Source organism: Pelecanus crispus, chromosome 12 (assembly GCF_030463565.1).
Source record: "Pelecanus crispus isolate bPelCri1 chromosome 12, bPelCri1.pri, whole genome shotgun sequence".
NCBI lineage: Eukaryota > Metazoa > Chordata > Aves > Pelecaniformes > Pelecanidae > Pelecanus > Pelecanus crispus.
The window spans coordinates 14,921,617-14,941,626 of NC_134654.1; the positions used below are offsets into that span (position 1 = coordinate 14,921,617).

Below are 20,010 nucleotides of genomic sequence, written 5' to 3' on the forward strand. Positions count from 1 at the left end.
AATGTTGTCACAGCAAATACCCTGCAATGTCATGTGGCTAAGACAAATGGGGAACACAGGACTTGCTACAGCCTATATGTGCCATTATTAGGAGCATAAGAAGCACAGAACTAAAGCACTTCACCTGACTACTGTTAGTATTAAAAATGTCTCTGGCTTTGAGTGCTAGACACATATCCTCTCAAAGTATATGAAAATCCATATGGCTTTCCATTTCTACTCAAAGGGAGAACTGTATTCTTAGATGTTAGGCAGCCACTGGTTAAAATAGTGAGCTATGCTGTGAACAAGAATATGGCCATGCATAGGGAGTTCACAACCCCTAGAAATGACAGCTGTAAAGCTAGTACCATCTTTTGGGGGCAGACATGGATTTGAAATCTTTGTTTCTTCTTCCTGGGTGAATGCTTTAATCACCAGTGCCCCTAACCATTGCTTTATCTATAGTGTGTTAAAGTCTTGATTCCTCCAATAAACAAACAAAACCAAACAAAACTACAAACAAGACATCAAAGAACACCCACCCACTCAATGCTATGTCCAGCATTTCTGAACAATGTGAAATGTAAGTAATGTAAATATATGTAAGTGCATGTTCATGCTCTCAGATAGCCTCTTGGGTTGAGCACTTCAGGGAATTAAGCCCTAGCTCTCCCTCAAGTTTCAGGTTTGGACAAACACTGTTCAGCTCTGGTGTCATCTGGGACAGTTCCTGGAGCTCTGCTCTGGACAAAGGAGTTGGGAATGTAGAGACTTTCAGAGCTAGCTGAGGGAGAGTGAGGGACTCACTTTTGTTCAAGTTTCCCTGCAGATGACTTACCCTTTCTACGGGATCTACCCTCTGAAACAATTTAGAATTATTCTTGTTTCTATGGTGTTTCCAATGGTGCTCTGTAGGTGGCAGTGCAGAATACATTTCTCTGGTGCTTCACCCGATTGAGAGATTTTTGTTTGGAAAGATTTGGGTGTTTTGGTTATTGCAGTCACTGTATGTCTGTATTTTTCCAGATGACTCAGGCAGTCTTCCTTTACAACTGTTCATTATTATTAATAGCCATGCTAGCATTTTATTATTACAATCTTACACATTGTTGGTTGTCTAGTTCTTCCAATTCACTCTTTCCTATTCTTGCTCTTACATTACTTGTACCATTGCTCTGGTTCATTTGGGAACAAAGCAAACAAATCACTTGGAACTCCTATAAATCCTTCCTTTTTAGTGTGCACTTTTTTTGATATTTCAGCTTCGCATAAAAATGTTTCCAGAACCCAGAAGAAATTAAATGAACAACACATCCTGTTCCATTTGACGTAATGTTTTTACATTCCCCTGTGGAAACTGATGTAAATTTCAGGACACCATGACCATTTTGTGTTGGAGAACAGGTATTTATTCATATCTGTCATTCACTGTGGAGTCGTCTTAGCTAGAAGTGTATACAATGCTTCAAACATTGGCACGTTATACAATTCTGTGGTTTGGAAATCTTAAATCATGGGTTCTTTGGCAGGCAACTTCAACTTTCACAGTCAGGAATATGCATCTTGATTCCCGATGTCATTAGCTTCTAGAGCAAGTTAGGTTTACAAACTATGTCTAAGAGTCTCCTCTTATGCCCTCTTGAATAACCTTCTATCCTTTCCCACCATTGAAAGCTAACACTGTCCTGGTACCTGCAGACCTAACCATGAAGTCTTTGTTCCTTGTTACAACACTCCAGTATCAATGACTCTCTACCATTTGTAGACTTGTCATTCTCTCATTGGACATGAAAATTAGAACATAGAATTTAGATGACCAGTTACACAGCACGAACAGGAGTACTGAATCTGGTTGTCAAAACTTACAGTTTTAAGACTGATACAATTTTTTGAAACAGCAAAAAAGGAATGATTTATGGTAAACCATTTGTTTCCCTAGAACCCCAAAGGGGAACATACAACTGTATTGTCAGGTTAACAGATAATATCTCTCTTCAGGAAATGTAAAAGTTAGATCACCTACCTAAAGTTGTTATGGTCCTGAAATTGCTGGGAAAGAGGCACATCTGCCTTGCAGATACCAAGAGTGGAAAGCAGCCTGTAGCACCTGGAAGCACAATATGCCAGCCTGGTCTGTGTTCCAGCACTTAGCTCCCAAGCAAACTTGCTCAAAGATCTGATCCTGACACTTACATACATCATTCATATTGCTGAACAGTGATTTTTTTAAAGTGGCAAATTCTTTATGGTACCTTTTGCTTGCTTTTGAAGATGACCTATTATTATCATGGAGTTTATACAAATGTTTTTATGTGTAAAGTTAATTGAAGGCCAATGACAAGAAATTGAGACAGTCCTACGAACAACTGCAACCGAAGGCAAGATAGAGAGATAGATTTTTTTTGTACAATTGAATTGATACTGTACTAAGCGCTTTTACATGACTGTCCAGCCTGTTGGACTAGATAGGTCAGGCATGCGAATCGCACTGTAGATGCTATATTTACTTGTAAAGTATCACTGTCACATGGCTATACATAGCCATTCTCATTCAGGGCAAGCAGCCTCAACAAAAGCAATGCTCTATGAAATTGCTAAAGGGCTTTAATCAAACCTGTAATATAAAAATTTACAAAAATATAAAAGAATGCTTTATCTGTACCCAGAGTCTTCATAGCCATAGTAAGTGATTCTATTTTCTCTATATTTTAGAACAGAAAACACTTCTATTATGTGTTTTGTCTGCAATTAGGGTTAAAAGCTTTTTATCTATTTTCTTACAGTAGCAACATAATTAAAAGTTCAGTGTTATATTTTAGCTTATGTTTTGCCTCAAGGCAATATTTGCACTAAAATTTTACTATGTTTTTGCCAATGTAGAGTAATTTTGAATAAAAGGAATTCAGATTTGGTTAGACCATGCAATGATGAGGAAAACAGACAAACAAACAATATTACCCTGTTTATTAAATAATAATATTAAGCCACTGATTGGAAAGCAAGCTTCCCACTGCTTCAAGCCTTTGGCATGTGATTACTAGATTTTCTATATATGAAAACATTGTTTTTATACATAAGAATAATTTGAAAAATAATGAATGTTTATTATGATTACTGTTACTCTCATATGGTCTTTTGTTTCCCTCAGAGATGGGTATTCTTGCTGTACTTGCTCTACCGTTGCTTCTCTTAGGGATCAGTGGATTTATTCATATTTACCAGTCAGTCAGGTGGCTATTGTCCAAGTCAGCCGTGCAAAACAAGGTGGTGGTGATCACGGATGCGATCTCTGGACTGGGCAAGGGTGAGTTGTCTCATTTCTTCTTGGTGTCAGAGAACAGAAACAGCCAGAGAACCACCCTCTAATAAATGTGCATACATTACCTTGTATATATTCATAACTGCCTGGATGAAACAGAAGTTAAGAAATATATTTTTAAACAAATCCTGTGATTTTTAAATGTACATTTTTAGTCTCAGCCACAGGGAGTGCTGGTAAACTTTTAGGAACTGCTGAGCTGTGTATTTATTTAATTCAATAGAACGAGAGGTTTTGTAAGCACATTAAGAGGACTATTATTAGCATGTTGCTACTATGAGATCTTATTACATAGGCAGTTGCTGCAGGGTAGCAGCAAATCGGTATAAACAGGTGTCACCTTACCCTTTACATGTTCCTTTTCAGCCCTTAAAGACTTCAACATTTCCTATTCCCTGTAAACAACAGTGCTCACTCTTCTGTCCCCGTTAATATCTCTGCCCCCTCTATCACCAGTGTTACTCCTCTTCCCTTGACATCCTCCAGTACCTCCAACTGGGCTGCCTGGCTATATGTAACGGTGGGTTCAGTGGACAGAAGGACAGGGTATGTGGTAATTTATCTATTTATATAAGCTGATTGCACGGGTGACCAGCCACTTAGCATATACATCTTGGCTTGTGTTTCCTGCCTACATGGTGCTGCCAGATTAAAGGTACGGGGTCATATATTGCTTATGTACAGTCCTGCTCTAGGTATCGCTCGAGGGGCAGTAGATGCAAGTGCCTGATAAAGCAAACATAGCTTGAGGCTACGTTTTGGCGTTTTCAATGAAGACTTGCTGTATGTTGGAAACCTTGCACTCCCAAGCAGAAAATAGATGGGGAAAGGGAATGCTCTTGCAGAATTTTTCCTTAGCAGAACAGAGCAGAGACCTGCAGTAGAAATACATACTATGCTGGAAAGGAGTGGTCTTTATCAGAGCCTGTTAGGACATGCTATGAAATAATTCTGACCTCCATATCCCACCTGGTCTTTCCCTTTCCCTGACACACTTCAGTTTCAGTTGAAGATAATATTAGCATGCATTTTCTTGGATTCATTGTATTTCAGTATTTTTATTTGGAGAGGCATGATTTAGAGTTCTCCAGCTGAGACTGGGTGTCTCATAGAATCATAGGATGCCTGGAGGTTTCTAGAGAAAAGTCCTGCTTGGAGCAGGAACATCATCAGTGCTAGATCTGGTTGGGTGTGGCTTGAAGCCAAATCTTGGAAACCTCCAAGGATAAAGAACATTTATTGAACATTTCTTCAGGTATCTTGCTCCAGCACTGCATGACCCCTGGGGAAGATTTTCGTAAGTTCAATTTCCTTCTTAAAATTTTTTTTTGTGACTAGCTGCTGCCTGTCTCTTGAAGCTACAAAGGCAAGCATCTCCCCCCCGCCCCCGTCCCTGCACCCTTTTTGACATAGATGAAGAAGGAGGTAACTCAAAGCAATTTTATTTTATTATCCTAAACATATCTACTGCCAGTATCCCATAGGGTGATACTGAGAAGTTATTTGCAGGCTTGAATTATTCCAAATCATGCAGAATTTACTGTGCAGTCCACTCATGCACATGTGATGGCCATTCATCCAGAGCTTTAAAATACCAGCTGTCTGGCCAGCTGCTGCATATTTGAGCTCTTAAGCAACAGCCAAATTCCTTTTCCCACATGCCAGAATTTCTGGACTAAAGATGACATTCATCAAAGTTAAAAAAGAGAAACAAAAACTATCATGATTGAAGATGTCTGCAATGGTTTATGGTTGTTAATTAAACCTGATTCTTGTTTCTTCTCAGTGCTATAAATCAGAAAAGTCCAGGATAGTTCTAAATGAGAACATTGTTGGTTTCCCTTTTTCCCCTTTTATTGCTGTTCACACAGTAGTCTCATTTTATTCACAAGGTTGCCCCAACTGTTATGTTTATAGAAAAAATACTGGTATAGTTGTTCTAGTACTGGCAAATAATCTTTTGGGCTTTAAATCAAAAATCTTTCTGTGCTAGAAAAAAGAAAATGAAAGACATTCATAAAATTACTGTTGTAAATAATGAAAAAGATTATGTAAATAAAAGTCTCCAGCTGCACAGGTTTACAAATATAGAAAAGTGGATCCAGAAGTGCTCCCATACAGATACTAAGAGTCTAACATGGGCATTCAGGAAATCTAACATGGGCACATTAGCATAACTGGATTTGCCTGTGAATATTGAAATCTGAAGAAAATGCTTTTTGGAGGACAGACAGCTATAGCACCAGGGTTGTACTGTTGTCCATTCAACAAAGGTCATAGGAGCTAAGACAAATCAAACAGACTTGAAAGGCATAAGAGTAATTGTAAGACCATATTCCTGTTCTTCGCATGCTGAATATGTAACTGTCATACAGATTTGATTTAGGGACCAAATATGGGGGCTCCAAGGCTGAGAGCTTTTTGGAAAACCTAATCAGGAAGAAAGCCATGAGAGGAAAAACAACTCTTAATTTCTAGTCTTACCAGCACACATAAACCACGGTCAACTGATTGTCTGGCTGCACCCAAACCAAATCTGTGGTTTGGGGCACAGTGGGCACATCATCAGCTGCATTCTCAGGCCTAGAGGCAAGACATTATTTATTCCAAGAAAGAAAAGGCAGGCAATTGTGTACTTTTCCTGGTCAGGAGGACAACCTTGACAGATTCCTTGGCTAAAAGCCAGTTTCAGTTCAGCTGAGCTAGAACATCCACCCTGTAGCAGCCTATAATAGCCAGAGGGATACAACTGACTATTAATTCCTAAAAGATGTCCATAAGATATCTATGCTCCATGTTTTTAAACGCCTTTCTTTAGTCAAACTGACAGAACAGTGAGGAATATATTCTCCCTCAACACCACCTAGAGAAGAAAATAGACCAGACACATGCTGTCAAGATGATCCAGCCTGGTATTCCATCACATGGATTGAGTGGATCACATACTACCATGAAGACCTAAACTAATGAGTTGGCTGCAGTCTTGTAGCTAGTGCTGAGGTGGGATGATGGGTAACATTGACTGCCAGTTCCTCTTGTTATACGAGTCCCCACTTTCAAAAAAGCACAATCATAGTTCACTTACATAAGAAAAGGAGAAGAATCCTCCCCAGAGACCTAGCTTAAACTGGGGTGAACCCCTAGCTCAGAATATCCCTGAATAGATGGAGAAAAAGCAGTGCCAGCCCAGCATACCCAGAAACTTCTCAGTAGCCTTCTCAGGAAGGCTTCAGGGAATGTAGCTGAAAAAGAGGCAGCTCAAGCTCGTCCCTGGTGCCTCTGCTGACTACTGGGAAGGTCTAATACTCAGGAGTTAAAGATCTTGGGATTGATTACATGTGAGGGAAGAGTCTGTAAAGGAAAGGCCTCTCTCATTGGTGCTCCATCTGTAGGTCAGTGGGTAGTAAGTTTCTCTGTATTGCTCTTTCACAAAACTGTAGACAAGTTTCATGTTGCCAAGAGTTTCATGAAGGTAGCGTACAGAGCTAGTTTTAGTATTTACTAGAGTTGCTTGGTTTCTTCGTTGTACTGCAGCAGACATGAAGATTTGCAAAAGATGCAGTTTGTATTGTAAAAACCTTAAGCGTATATTTTTGTATGTATTTTTCTTTATAGCAAGTGTGTCTGTGGGTGGAGAAAGTTAAGGAACAAAGATAATCAGAATAATTTTTCTAACTCAAACCCATCATCCATTAACTGGCATATTGTTCTTTTCTTAATTAAATTTGTATTAAATCCCATGACTAAACTGTACCATTGTGCTGTAACTGTGCATTATACCATTACATTAATTTTTAGTTTATTACTCATATATTATATTATTATATTAGTGCTTCCTTTTTTCTCATATATATTTATTCTTTCAAAATTAATGAATTTTAAAGCATAAATTCAACATCACTAGCAAAAACAACATCCCATTTCAAGCAAAATAAATAAAATCAGATTGTTGTTATTGTTATTATTTCTTTTGAACACATTTCTCTCCTAGAATGTTCTCGGGTGTTTCACACAGGAGGAGCAAGGCTTGTGTTGTGTGGCAGGACGCTGGAAAAGTTAGAAGCCTTGTATGATGCTTTAATTAGTGTGGCAGATCCCAGTATGGTAAGTATATCCTCACTCTGCTTTGAAAATTCACAATTTGAGGTAAACACCTTGTTCATGTACACAAAGTGCTTTTAAATCCAATAAAACAAGGTACATGAAACATGATTGATTATTAATGGTGATTTTGATCACCCAGGTAACACACCCAACACAGTCCAGAGAGAGAGAGAGAGAGAGAACCACCTCTGAAGGTCTTCAGAGCATGATGCCAGAAGTATAAGTCAGAAATCCTGCTCTCTTGAGCTAATTCAAGGCAGTTACTGTAAAGCAACTGAGTGGTCCTGCATTTTGAATAAGCCATCCAACTAGAAATGCTAGGCAGAATAATTTGCCTGTTAATTTGGATGAAAAGGATCCAAAGTGCTTCATTTAATCACAGGAACTATCACCCATTGTCCGCATAATTAGAGTGCTCAAGGAGTGGGAGATGAGTCTAAAGATTGAATTAATTTTGAGTTTCTCCTCTACTTTGAGAGAAGTCCCAGCTAGAAGGGCATGGGAGCATGTGAATAAGAATGCCCTTTCCTCATTACCACTGACTAGGTCACCATGCAAGTACACATGTAAGGCTGCCCCTGCTGCCAGTTCTTTGGAAGGTGTTTCTTTGATGCTCATGGGAAAGCTTTCCTTCTGTGACCAACAGATAGCTGACTCATTTCAGGGCACAGATGTTCTTGAAGGCATCACACAAATTCTACAGCCATTGCTCAGCAGACCAACAAATATTTGCGTTTGACCCTTTTTTTGCATCGAGCTTCATTCATCTGCATAAATAACCAGAAAAGTAGTGTGTTCATGTCAGTCTGTGCAGACTCAACTAGGAAAAAAATATTAAGTATGACTAAGGGGTCTGCATTACATCATCGTTGTAATACAGTAAGAGAAGATACTCAGAGTTCATTCCTCTGTCCCATAGCCGATAAAATCCACATCTTTGCAAAAAATGTACAAATGTAAACATTTGGATAACCTATACCTGAACAAATCATTCCTACCTTCCAATTGCCCCCCATGTATAAGTAAATTATCTGTCAAAGCACCATATCCTAGACTGTATGGTCAGCAAAGTTCTCCAGAGGGCTGCTTACAGAAAGACCATAACTTGGAGTTGTAGGAGTCACCCCTGTGTCTATTATCTGTCTCCACTGATTACAAGAGAGACAAACTCAATAGTAGAGCTCAATGTGTAAAGCTAGTCCAGCTTACCCTTCCCATGGTGTTCTGCCCCATCTGAATTTCAAAATCTATGAATACCCATTGCTGAACTACCTACTTTCTAGAGTAGGTTAAAAGAACAAATCAAAGTTTTGTGAGAATGATAAAAACACTTTCTTCAGATATCAAGGTAAATTAATTTATAAGACAAGTAAATAGAAATACATTTTTATATAACAGGTATCCTTGAAATAATTATTTTCTTTATTAGACATATGCACCAAAGCTCCTACTTCTGGATATCTCAGACATAAACAGCATTCAAGATGTAGCTAAGGAAATCCTGAATTGCTATGGCTGTGTGGATATACTGATCAACAATGCAAGTATGAAGGTGAAAGGAGCAGTGCAGAGCATCTCATTGGAACTTGATAAAAAGATAATGGATGCCAACTATTTTGGACCTATAACATTAACCAAAGGTATCTTAATTTTTTTTCCTGTTTTGCTGTTGCCACTTAAAGCTTGAGATCCAAGTCATTGGCATCACACTGTTTCATTTGCACTTATTTTTGCCTTCTTCACTATAATCAAAGACAATTCTGTGAAAATCAATGGACTGAAATTGAGGTGAAGAAGATCAAAATCAGAGTGCCTGGGTTTGGAAATAGATTGGTCAAGAAATATATAAGCAGATGTTTGAAAGACAAACATTTTTCAAAATGTCTGCTTATTGTATTTTGCATATGGTGACTCCTTTATTTACATGATTGCTGCCTTTGTTACAAAGACAATTGTTTTCAAAGCCCTTGCAAGGATACAGACAGGCTGACAATTAAATGTGATAATACTGCACCAAGTCTGCATGTAGAATCCAAGTGAAGTCTAAAGACACTCAATTTCCAGCTACTAGATTTTGTGATATTTTTAATTGCAGTATGGAGACAACCTTCACTGAAGTTTTGCTATCTACACTTCACTTGTCATTTCTTTTCACTAAATACATTGAGGTCCTTTACTTATGTGGCTCTTTCTTGTCTTTCTTTTTTTTTCAGCCATTCTTCCCAATATGATCTCAAGAAGAACTGGCCACATTGTTCTAATTAATAGTATCCAAGGAAAAATAGGAATCCCTTTTCGTGCTGCTTGTAAGTTATATATAGCAAAAATGTACATTCTAATGCATAAATTGTGAGTATTCCATAGTGCTGATAATAGGTTATAAAAAGTGTTAATTTGCATCCTAAGTCAGTAAACTATTAACACAGTATTTGGCTGAAAAATTTTCAAAGTAGAATTCAAGAAGAAATAGTTAAAATACTATCTTTGAAGTATGACTACTGCCTAAGGTACTTGAGGTACTTGAGGACAAGAGGATAGGAAATGTGACAGCAAGGTTTTTTTATGGTCTTAGGAGGCATTCAGGAAACAGCAGACTTGTAGGTCTAACATCTGTACTGGGCATATTAGTAGAAATCATAATGAAGAATGAAGTAACATACTGGTAGATACTAGCTACTGCTTTGTAAAGGGAGACTCAGGCACTTAATGGATTTATGTGCAGGAGTTTAAAAGGACATGTAGTAATTGTATTCTCCTTAGCTTTCCCGAAAATTTTCAAGGTCTTTCATCGAAAGCTCCTGATGAAACTAATCTGTCCTGAATTATGATAAGAGGTCTTGGCATTAATAAAATGCAAATGTAGTGGACAGAAAATATAGGATAGATGTAAATAGACATATTTAACTGTGACAGGAGGTCAGAGTATATGGGCTCTGAATTAAAAGGCCTGTGAGACCTCAGGATTGTGACTTACAGTTCCAAAACCACAGCAAAACACAGTGACAGAAACTGTAAGGAAAGCAGCAGAGAAAAAAATTGAATCCTGTGTTTATGCCTTTGTATAAATCTATGCAGTGCTGACATCTTGAAAATTGTGTGCAATTCTGGTCCCCCATCTCAAAAGAAGTATAAAGACTACAAAAAAGGCTCAGAAAAGAAACAGCACATTGAAGGGACATCTGGAATGATTTCCACCTAGGACACAGCTGATTGTGTCAAGATATATTGTATGTGTATAAAATCATGATCATGAGTAGCAGAAGAGCTAACAGAGAGAGTTTTTACAATGCCTCTACCAATATCTATGTTGCATGAAATGAAGCTGCCAGAAGAAGCAATTTCAAAATGCATGAATGGAGAATCTTCTTTCCATTCCTGGAGCCCACCTGCCTTTTTTTAGATTATATTATGCACCAGCTGATTTTCACTGCAAACTGAGTCAAATACAAAGTGGACAAGTACTTTGCAGCTCTGCTGCACTTAACACACAGTTCTGTTTTTTGGCCAAGGTTCACATACTATCATCCTTCTTTAATATCATTCTCAATAAAAAGGCATTAAGAGCAGATGAAAAAGTTCTTAACATTCATTTACTTTAAAACTAACTTTAATATTAAAAGCATCTTGGATTGCTGCTGCAGGGCAAAGGCCTAATTAGTTTACAAAATATTAGTACTCCTGCATTTCAGAAATGGACATGTATTGCACTGCATTTTATTGAGGTGTCATAAACTGCAGCAACAGATGGCATAGAGACTCGCCTCAGGGACAGCTGTCCACCCACCAAAGACATTTGTAAACTGTAGATATAATGGAATCATAGATTTGTAGAATTATAGAATGCTTTGGGTTGGAAGGGACCTTTAGACATCATCTAGCCCAACCCCCCTGCACTGAGCAGGGACATCTGTCCTTATTCTTTACAGCATACCCAGTATTCTGAAACTGGCACCTTCAATTCTGCAGATGAACAAAGCAGTTGCTAAGAGAGTTTGTATACACTCCAGTAGAAGCAGTCTCAATCCCTTGACCAGAACAGAAGGTCTTGATTCCTTCCATTTGTTTCATGTATTTCTTTGTGATAGAGATGTTTCTAACATATTCACTGACAGAGGAATTATTTCCTCTGGCCTTCTGCTTTTCTTCCTTTATAATAACTGTGGTCTTTTTACAATAGATTATTACCCAGCTTATCTTGTTTCTGGGTGCCACCAATGAATTTCCACCTCATCCAGGAACATACTTGGTTGGTGTCTACAAGATTTTTAAAAGATCTAATTTAAGCACCTTAATTTTTTTCTTAGCCTGCAGTTCATAAACACAGACTGGTAGTCTCTACCATATGCTCTTTCCTCAGGATTGTTTCTCACTGTGGTTTGCACTCATATAAGGTGCTGTATGCAGACAAGAGCTTTTAAATAATTATGCAATAGGACCCCCATCCTGACCAATTCTTAAATCTGGTTTTCACATGCTAACCATTCAAGAAGGTATGTGTCTTCTGCCAGATGTCTGGTAAACAAATTCACCCCACAAAATGCAAGACTTCTTAACCATATTTGGAACCCATGATTTCACATTCTGGCCCTTATTTTAACTTTTGACTCCCAGTTTGTAGACATTGATAATTCTGGGGTAAGTTGAAAGCAGGCAAAAAAAAAAAAAGCTTATCAAATCATAGAATCATAGAATCATAGAATCATAGAATCATAGAATGCTTTGGGTTGGAAGGGACCTTTAGAGATCATCTAGCCCAACCCCCCCTGCACTGAGCAGAGACATCTTTAACTAGATCAGGTTGCTCACAGCCCCATCCAAACTGACCTTAAATGTTTCTAGGGATGGGGCCTTCACTACCTCTCTGCGCAACCTGTTCCAGTGCTTCACCACCCTCATTATAAAAAATTTCTTCCTTACACCCACTTTAAATCGACCCTCCTTTAGTTTAAAACCAATATTCCTTGCCCTGTCACAACAGGCCTTGCTAAAAATATTGTACCCATCCTTCCTATAGGCCCCCTTTAAGCACTGAAAGGCTGCAGTAAGGTCTCCCCGCAGCCTTCTCTTCTCCAGGCTGAACAACCCCAACTCTCTCAGCCTGTCCTCGTAGGAGAGGTGGTCCAGCTCTCAGATAATTTTTGTGGCCCTGCTCCAGCAGGTCCATGTCCTTCTTGTGCTGAGGGATCCACAGCTGGATGCAGTACTCCAGGTGAGGTCTCACCAGAGCAGAGTAGAGGGGCAGAATCACCTCCCTCAACCTGCAGGTCATGCTTCCTTTGATGCAGCCCAGGATGTGGTTGGCTTTCTGGGCTGCAAGCGCACGTTGTTGGCTCATGTCCAGCTTTTCATCCACCAGTACCCCCAAGTCCTTCTCCGCAGGGCTGCTCTCAATCCCTTCATTCCCCAGCCTGTACTGATATCGGGGGTTGCCCCGTCGCAGGTGCAGGACCTTGCATTTGGCCTTGTTGAACCTCATGAGGTTCACACAGGCCCACCTCTCCAGCTTGTCCAGGTCCCTTTGGATGACATCTCGTCCTTCTGGCATGTCAACCGCACCACTCAGCTTGGTGTTGCCTGCAAACTTGCTGAGGGTGCACTCGATCCCATTGTCTATGTCATTGATGAAGATATTAAACAGCACTGGTCCCAGTTCGGACCCCTAAGGGACTCCACTTCTCACCATAATAGAAGTATTATTCCTTAATCAGGGCTTAATATTTCTGATTGGGAAATTCAGACACATGCTCTTTGACATGTATCGGGAGACTGACTACATACCTCATGCATAATTGTCCTGTACAAATAATTCTTTTTGTTTGTTTTAAATATGTCGCATGATAATTTCACTGGGTGAAATAATTCAATGTTCCTTTGCCTTTTGGCTAGTCATTCCATGCTCAATTTTCCAAACATTCATGTTTTATGGAGCTCTGTCATACATCTATATCCATGCATTCATATATCCAAACATGCGTATGTGGGTTTTTTTCTTTATTTTAGATGCTGCTTCTAAGCATGCTGCTGTAGGCTTTTTTGATTGTCTTAGAGCTGAAATGGAAGAATTTGATATTTCTGTCAGCACTGTGAATCCAACCTTCATCTGTTCATACCATCACCAACTAGCACCTGGCAACTGGGAGGCATCTATTTGGAAATGTAAGGTTTGATGCATCAAGAGAGAAAGTAGATGAGGCCCATATAGCAGTATGGAGGCTTTTCCCAGGGAGAAGAAGGGAGCATAGGGAAAAGAACGGAAATGACAGAAACGATGAACAGGTTGGGGGATCAAAAGAGAAGAGCGATTGGAGACATCAATTGACAGTGGTGAAAAGAGAAGAAACATGGAAAGGAAACATTATGTGAGAAAATAAATACACCAGGACATGGGGAGTGGAGGTAGAACAGAGCATAAAAGGTCCCAAGGGATACTTCTAGTGCGTTCAAGTTGCTCCTTCTCTTAGGCACTGTGAGGATTTTACTCCAAAATTGTAAAAAGATCTTAGGGACTTACTGATGAGGGGAAGGGAAGGGATAAGGGATTGAAAGTGTGTAGGAATTTAACTAATTTGGCCGATGCACTAGCTGTGTATCTTTTCACCACCATTCCCTCAGATGTGTGTCTGTCTGTCTGTAGCTCTCACTCCTCTGTTTGATTTACAGTCTTTTTCAGAAAGGTGGCATATGGTGTGCACCCAGTGGAGGTGGCAGAGGAAGTCTTGCGCACAGTGAGCAGCAAGAAGCAGGAGGTACTTCTGGCCAACCGTATCCCCAGAGCAGCAGTTTACATTCGCACCTTCTTCCCTGAGCTGTTTTTTGCCATTGTTGCCTCAGGAATTAGGGAAAAGCTGAAGACAGAAGAAGAAAATTGATTTTGTCTGGTTCTTTTCCCTGCTTTTGATCTGCAAAAAAGTTTATGTTTCAAATGTCAATGATACCTGCTTCTCACTATGGGCAGAATAAAGCAGGAGGCTTTATTAAACATGAACCAACAAATGTCTCACTTAGTGATTCACTACCATTGACACACATTCGTCTGTGGGACTTCTACTCTTCTGGATTTAGTGAATATGACAAGATGTCATTGTTTGCATTACAACAGTATGGTAAAAACTCTACTAGGAACTCTATCACTGTTATAAGAGAGTGATTGCCAATCTAAATAGGTAGATCAATGTTTGGGGACCTGCAGCAACTTATCAGAACAGTCTGTCAGTGCTAGGACTGACGGGAATTTACAGGAACAAAGTAGGGAGGTGTGAGAGAGAAAGGGGTAAAAATCAGTGGAAAATGGGATTAGAGCCTGTTCCTCAGATGTGCTTTTTGGAAGTACTTGCAGGATATGCAAATGGTGAGCCCAAATAAGGGCTTATCTAGTTTATAAGAATAGGCCAATAATATGGAGAGACTCCCTATATATACTCTCCCAGGTCCTGGTAATCTACTACATAGTGTGGAGCAGAATCTGTCTGCATCTTATTAAACTATCCGTTTTTCACACAAATTTTTCAAATTCCTATTTGAAACATTCCAGCCCTGAGGAAAGGAACTAATCAAATATAAAAAAAGACTTCCTTTTCTTTACTTTAAACCTGGTGTCTGGTAATATTCTCTGATATCTCCTACTTCTTTTGCTGAGAGAGACAAAAAATAACGGTACTCAATTCATTCACTCCCAGTCACCTGTGCCCATCAATCATACTTTCCATGCAGTTACCTCTTTTCCAAGTTGGAGAGCCCTGGTATCTATTCACTCTCTCTTTGTGAGAAGTCCAGATTATTATTCTTGTTCTTCTTTATATCTTTTCTTGGTTTACCTTATCTTTTCATTTGTTTGTTTTAAGATGGACAGGCCACAGCTGCACACAGCATTCAAGACAGATAAAAAATCAGGATTCACACAGGCATACAGATGCTTCCTGGGTTTTTCACTTCTTTTCTTCTTTTGCATGTCTTATGCAAATTCCTGGTTTTGAGGGATTTCTCTGACTGCTACTGAGCATTGAGTTCTCTTGTCCACACTGCTACATGTGGTAATTAATTATCATGTCCAACATGAGTGTGGCCATTACTCGTGTCACTTGTGTAAATTCCATATATTCCCAAAGTTATCTCATTCCTAGCCATTTCAGGCTTCTCTTCCCTATCACATTTTCCCAGTTCATGCTGAGGACTTACCCCCTTTTTGTCTGATCTTGTGAGCTGAACCAGAATATAAATAAAGCTAATGCAAGGGTGTCCTGATCTTCAGTTTTACATCTAAGAGCTTAAATTCTGTCTCCCAAACCCTCCCCTGGCCTGTCCTGTGTCATCAGTCAGTACTCACAGAGATCATGACTACCTGCTTTTTTGCAGATGCTGTCAAAATGCGTTCTTTGCAGAATACAAAGGAAATACCTGCTCAGAAAGCATGCAACCAAACTGCACTTGCTGCTACAAGTCCCATTGCTCATATAACTTTCAACACCATCTGCACTTATCTACCTCTTTCTCTCAGTAAAAATCACCAAACATGAAAGGAATTATCAGTGCAAGGAAATAGACGGTTATCATCTTGCAGGGACATTAACCTTTTCTTGTATCTCTAATTCAATTGTCCTGGCTTCAAGAAACATGCATGCATCTCCCTCACTCAGGGAGGTAGTTCACAACTAGTGAGAAGTAGCCAGTTCCTGCAGTACCTGCTGGAGCTCCGTCTATTTTCTGTTGTAGCACTGGGCTTTTATTGTTGTTTGAATGACTGTACCTTAACTGTGAATTCAAACATCCACTTTGTCCAGAATGTTCTTGCTCCTTACCAGAACTCTACTCCCTCAAACAAATGGGCTTTTGTTGTGGTCTCAGTTATACTTGTGTCTGTACCTCAGCAACAGCCAAGTCCTCCACAGCTCAAAACCAAGATACAGAGTAACTGGGTAATTTCATCAGAAAGGGATCAGGGAATCATAGGATATCACAGCTAAACATGAATCAACATTGTCTTGATTTGTTGTAAAAACAAGTAGATTGCATGTTAAAATAAGCTAAATAATCATTCTGCTCCATTTTGCACTTTCTAGATATCAGCAGAAATTCTTCATTGGTTTTGAGTATTACACTTTAAAAATGTGGAACAGATCAAGAAAACACAGTGAAAAGCAGTGAGTGACAAAAGTAAAATAACATCGGTGATCTATAAAGAAATTTTTAAAGAACAAATGTATTTTAATCTAGAAAATAGAATAAAGGTATATCTAAAGAGTTTTCAAATATCTAAAATGTACTGCCAAGAGGATAGAATTAAACCACTCTCCATTTCTCCCGTAGTAGGACAATGTGCTAAAATTACAAAGGAGATTTACAGGGAAAGAATTTTCTGCTAAGAATAGTTAAGCACGAAGGATAAATTGCCACAGAAATTTCAGAATGCCTGTCTTTGGAAGCTTTAAAGAAGAGATTAATGAAACATCTGTAAAAAAGCACTGTAGCTTTAGTTTATCCTGCCTAGAGGAAAAGAAGGATTAAGTGACCTTTTAAATGGGTCACACTTTTCTATAACTGTGTGGGTTTTTCTCATATTGAGAACTCATATTGAGTTTCTCCAGCGGTATTTCTGAAGTAACATATTTTTCTCAGGGGAAATCTAGTATTTAATCTGAAGTTTTCTATTTCATTTGTCCATCTCTGCCTCACTGTCTAAATGCCTGTGGATATATGTTCCATGTAAAAGTATTATGATAATAAAAAGAAATATTATGAGGAGTTCATTAAGAGATATTTTCTGTAAGCCTCACTCAGCCATATTTTAATCTATGTAGATTCCTTAATAATACATTTATAAATGACAAACTAGGCCTGCAGATTTAGTTGTAGAAGTCACAGAAGATATTCAGCTACAGATCCTTTAATTTTTTTTTAAGCTTCTTACATGCCTAAAGGGCACATAATTTTCTTTTAATGTAAGCTGCAGTTGTACTATTTTAAATTTACATTTTTTTCTGCTGAAATCAACTATTTCTTAGTGTTGGCCAAGAAAATTGACATTGCTGGATACAAGGGCCTTTGAAGTAAGGAAGAATTTAAAACAATGCTAAGACTGGAAAGTCTTAGAAGTGAGGAGACTCTTGTCTAATTTTAGACATCTGTCCTAGATACAGCCTACCAGCTGAAGGCTGGTCCTAGATACAGCCTACCTACTACAGCTAACCTCCCAAATCCCCTTCTTAAGAAGTGGAAAAAACCAGTTGCCTGTAACCTGTGATTTATCTGACATACAGCTTAGGATAACATGAATTGCATCGTAGAAGTGCCTATTTCTCTCATTAACTTTCACTGGACTGTAGGTAACCAGCACAACTGTAGATCTGTGTATCTGTGCCACAGGCATCTGAAGTTTACTGAGATGCCACATTGATTGGGTCAAATGAACTAGAATAAAAATGCCACGATATTTTCCCCTTCTGAGGGGAAATTATCCCCTCAGGATATTATAAGGGGAATATTATCCCCTTCTGAGGGGAATGGAGAGTCCAATATGCTGGGCAGACCCTTCTCATAGTGAAGTCCACTGACTCCCAGGAGCCCGGGTCAGAGATATCACTAAAAGACTTCCCAGCCTGGTACATCCCTCAGACTACTATCCATTACTGCTTTTCCACGTGGGTGGTGACAAAGTTGCAGTATGTAGCCCACGGGTGACTAAAAGGGACTTCAGGGCCTTGGGACGGTTAGTGAGGGAATCTGGGGCACAGGTTATTTTTTCCTCTCTCCTTCCAGTTGTCAGCGGTGACATTGGAAGGAACAGGCAGACCCAATCTATTAATAGATGGCTCCATGGCTGGTGCCACCATCACAACTTTGTGTTTTTTGACAATGGGATGGCCTACACAGCACCAAGCTTGCTGGTGTCAAATGGGAGCCACCTTTCTCAAAGGGAAAAGAGGGTCTTTGCTCAGGAGCTTGCAGGACTCATTGACAGGGCTTTAAACTAGATGTGAAGGAGCAGGGGGAATATATCAGGCTTGCCTGTGACAAGCTGTGGTACACTGGTTAGAGGGATGGAGTGCTACTATGAGTCCTCAACCTGTTGCCCAGAGGTGTGCTGGGAACACTGCAGCACAGTTGAAGTCTTGCAGAGGTGAGCTGGGGGCTCCTGAGGTAGTAGGAGCCAACAAGGAAACCTCTGTGAAACACCTCAAGGGAAACAAGGGGTGTTCCACTAAGAAGGTTGCATGGCCAACAGCCCAGATCAAATGCCTCTACACGAACATACACAGCATGGGGAACAAACAGGAGGAGTTGGAAGCTACTGTGCTACTAGAAAGCTATGACCTGATTGCCATTACTGAAACATGGTGGGATGAATCCCATGACTGGAATGTGGCTATCGATAGCTACAGGCTGTTCAGAAAGGACAGGTGCGGAAGGAGGGGCGGAGGTGTGTCACAACCCGAACTGGACTGTCCAGAGGGGATTGTGGAGGTTCTGTGATTCCCTTGGGCTAAATTAAGGTGGAACAACACCAAACGATCAATTAACACTTTATTGACATTAAACACCAACCTGAACTTGGAAAGCACCATGATATGCAGGGGTTGAGTCACAAGGTTCAGAATAGACCCCCTTGCTTTCTAAACTCCTTTCCAGACAGGAGTCTAGGTGCGGCTAGGTCTAATCTTAGTCTCAGACTTGGTCAACGGTTTATGTGAAATAAGGAGGCAACTCAAACCAGGAAAGCACCACAATAAGCAGCGTGGGTTCTAATCCAAATGCTTATAAAAGGAAAGGAAAAGGAAGGAAGAGGAGAGAGAGATACTACCACCCTTGGATCCTGCCATGTTGATGATAAACAACGACAGTCCTCCAGCAGTGGGTGCACTTCTGCCGGAGCACGGGGCCTCCGGCTGCACTGGCAGTGGGGGGGGGGGGGGGGGGGCAAGGGGCGGGGGGGGGGTAGGTGTGGGCTGGGGGGGGGGGGGCGGTTTGGGGCAGGGGCGGCAGCAGCGTGGGATCCTCTGATCGTGGGGTGCACCGCGTGGCTCCTCGAATTGTGTCTTTTATAGGCCAGTCCCTGCCTCTAGTCTCGCCCCCCTTGAGGCTTATTCCAGAATGTTCTCCAACTTCTGCGCAGGCACCACTGTGGGGGGGGTTGGTCGCAAGAGGTCTTTCAGGTAGTCGTGAGCCCCTTCCTCAAATGAACTCTGCATGACCTTTGGCCACCAGAGGGCAGAACTGCGAGTCCTCTGACACGCCTCCTGGCTCCGTGCCAACTCTGCACCAATCGGCTTCTCACCTGTGGTGCTATGCAGACCCCAATTTATCACTATGGAGACCTTAACTTGTCTCTTTGCAGACCTTAACTTGCCTCACCACAATGTTTGAGGCATTAACTCTTTCAGTCCCTCACAAGGCGTTGCCCTCTACATAAAGAAATCACTACAGTGTGAAGAGCTGTCCCTGAAGAATAGCCACGATCAGGTCTAAAGCTTATGGGTAAGAATTAGAGACAGAGGCAACAAGGGGAACCTTGTGCTTGGTGTCTAACTACAGGCTGCCTGATCAAGGAGAGCCTACTGACAAAGCCGCCTTCCTCCAGTTCCAGGAGGCTTTGCACTTGCAGACTTTCATTC

General features: G+C 40.3%; 1 protein-coding gene across 1 annotated transcript; it reads left to right on the top strand.

Moving 5' to 3' along the window:
• The first annotated feature begins 3,132 nt into the window (after positions 1-3,132).
• On the top strand, positions 3,133-14,274 carry DHRS7C (dehydrogenase/reductase 7C). Its single transcript, XM_075720039.1, has 6 exons — positions 3,133-3,286; positions 7,293-7,405; positions 8,835-9,045; positions 9,619-9,711; positions 13,406-13,561; positions 14,066-14,274. The coding sequence occupies exons 1-6, from the start codon at positions 3,133-3,135 to the stop codon at positions 14,272-14,274; spliced, it is 936 nt and encodes a 311-aa protein (XP_075576154.1).
• Positions 14,275-20,010: the final 5,736 nt, after the last annotated feature.

Bases quoted from the DNA above. Each gene is read 5' to 3' on its own strand.
- DHRS7C (XM_075720039.1), top strand. From the start codon at position 3,133: ATGGGTATTCTTGCTGTACTTGCTCTACCGTTGCTTCTCTTAGGGATC. The intron at 9,712-13,405 runs GTAAGTTATATA...TCTTTATTTTAG, and splicing joins AATCCCTTTTCGTGCTGCTT to ATGCTGCTTCTAAGCATGCT. The intron at 13,562-14,065 runs GTAAGGTTTGAT...TTTGATTTACAG, and splicing joins GGAGGCATCTATTTGGAAAT to TCTTTTTCAGAAAGGTGGCA.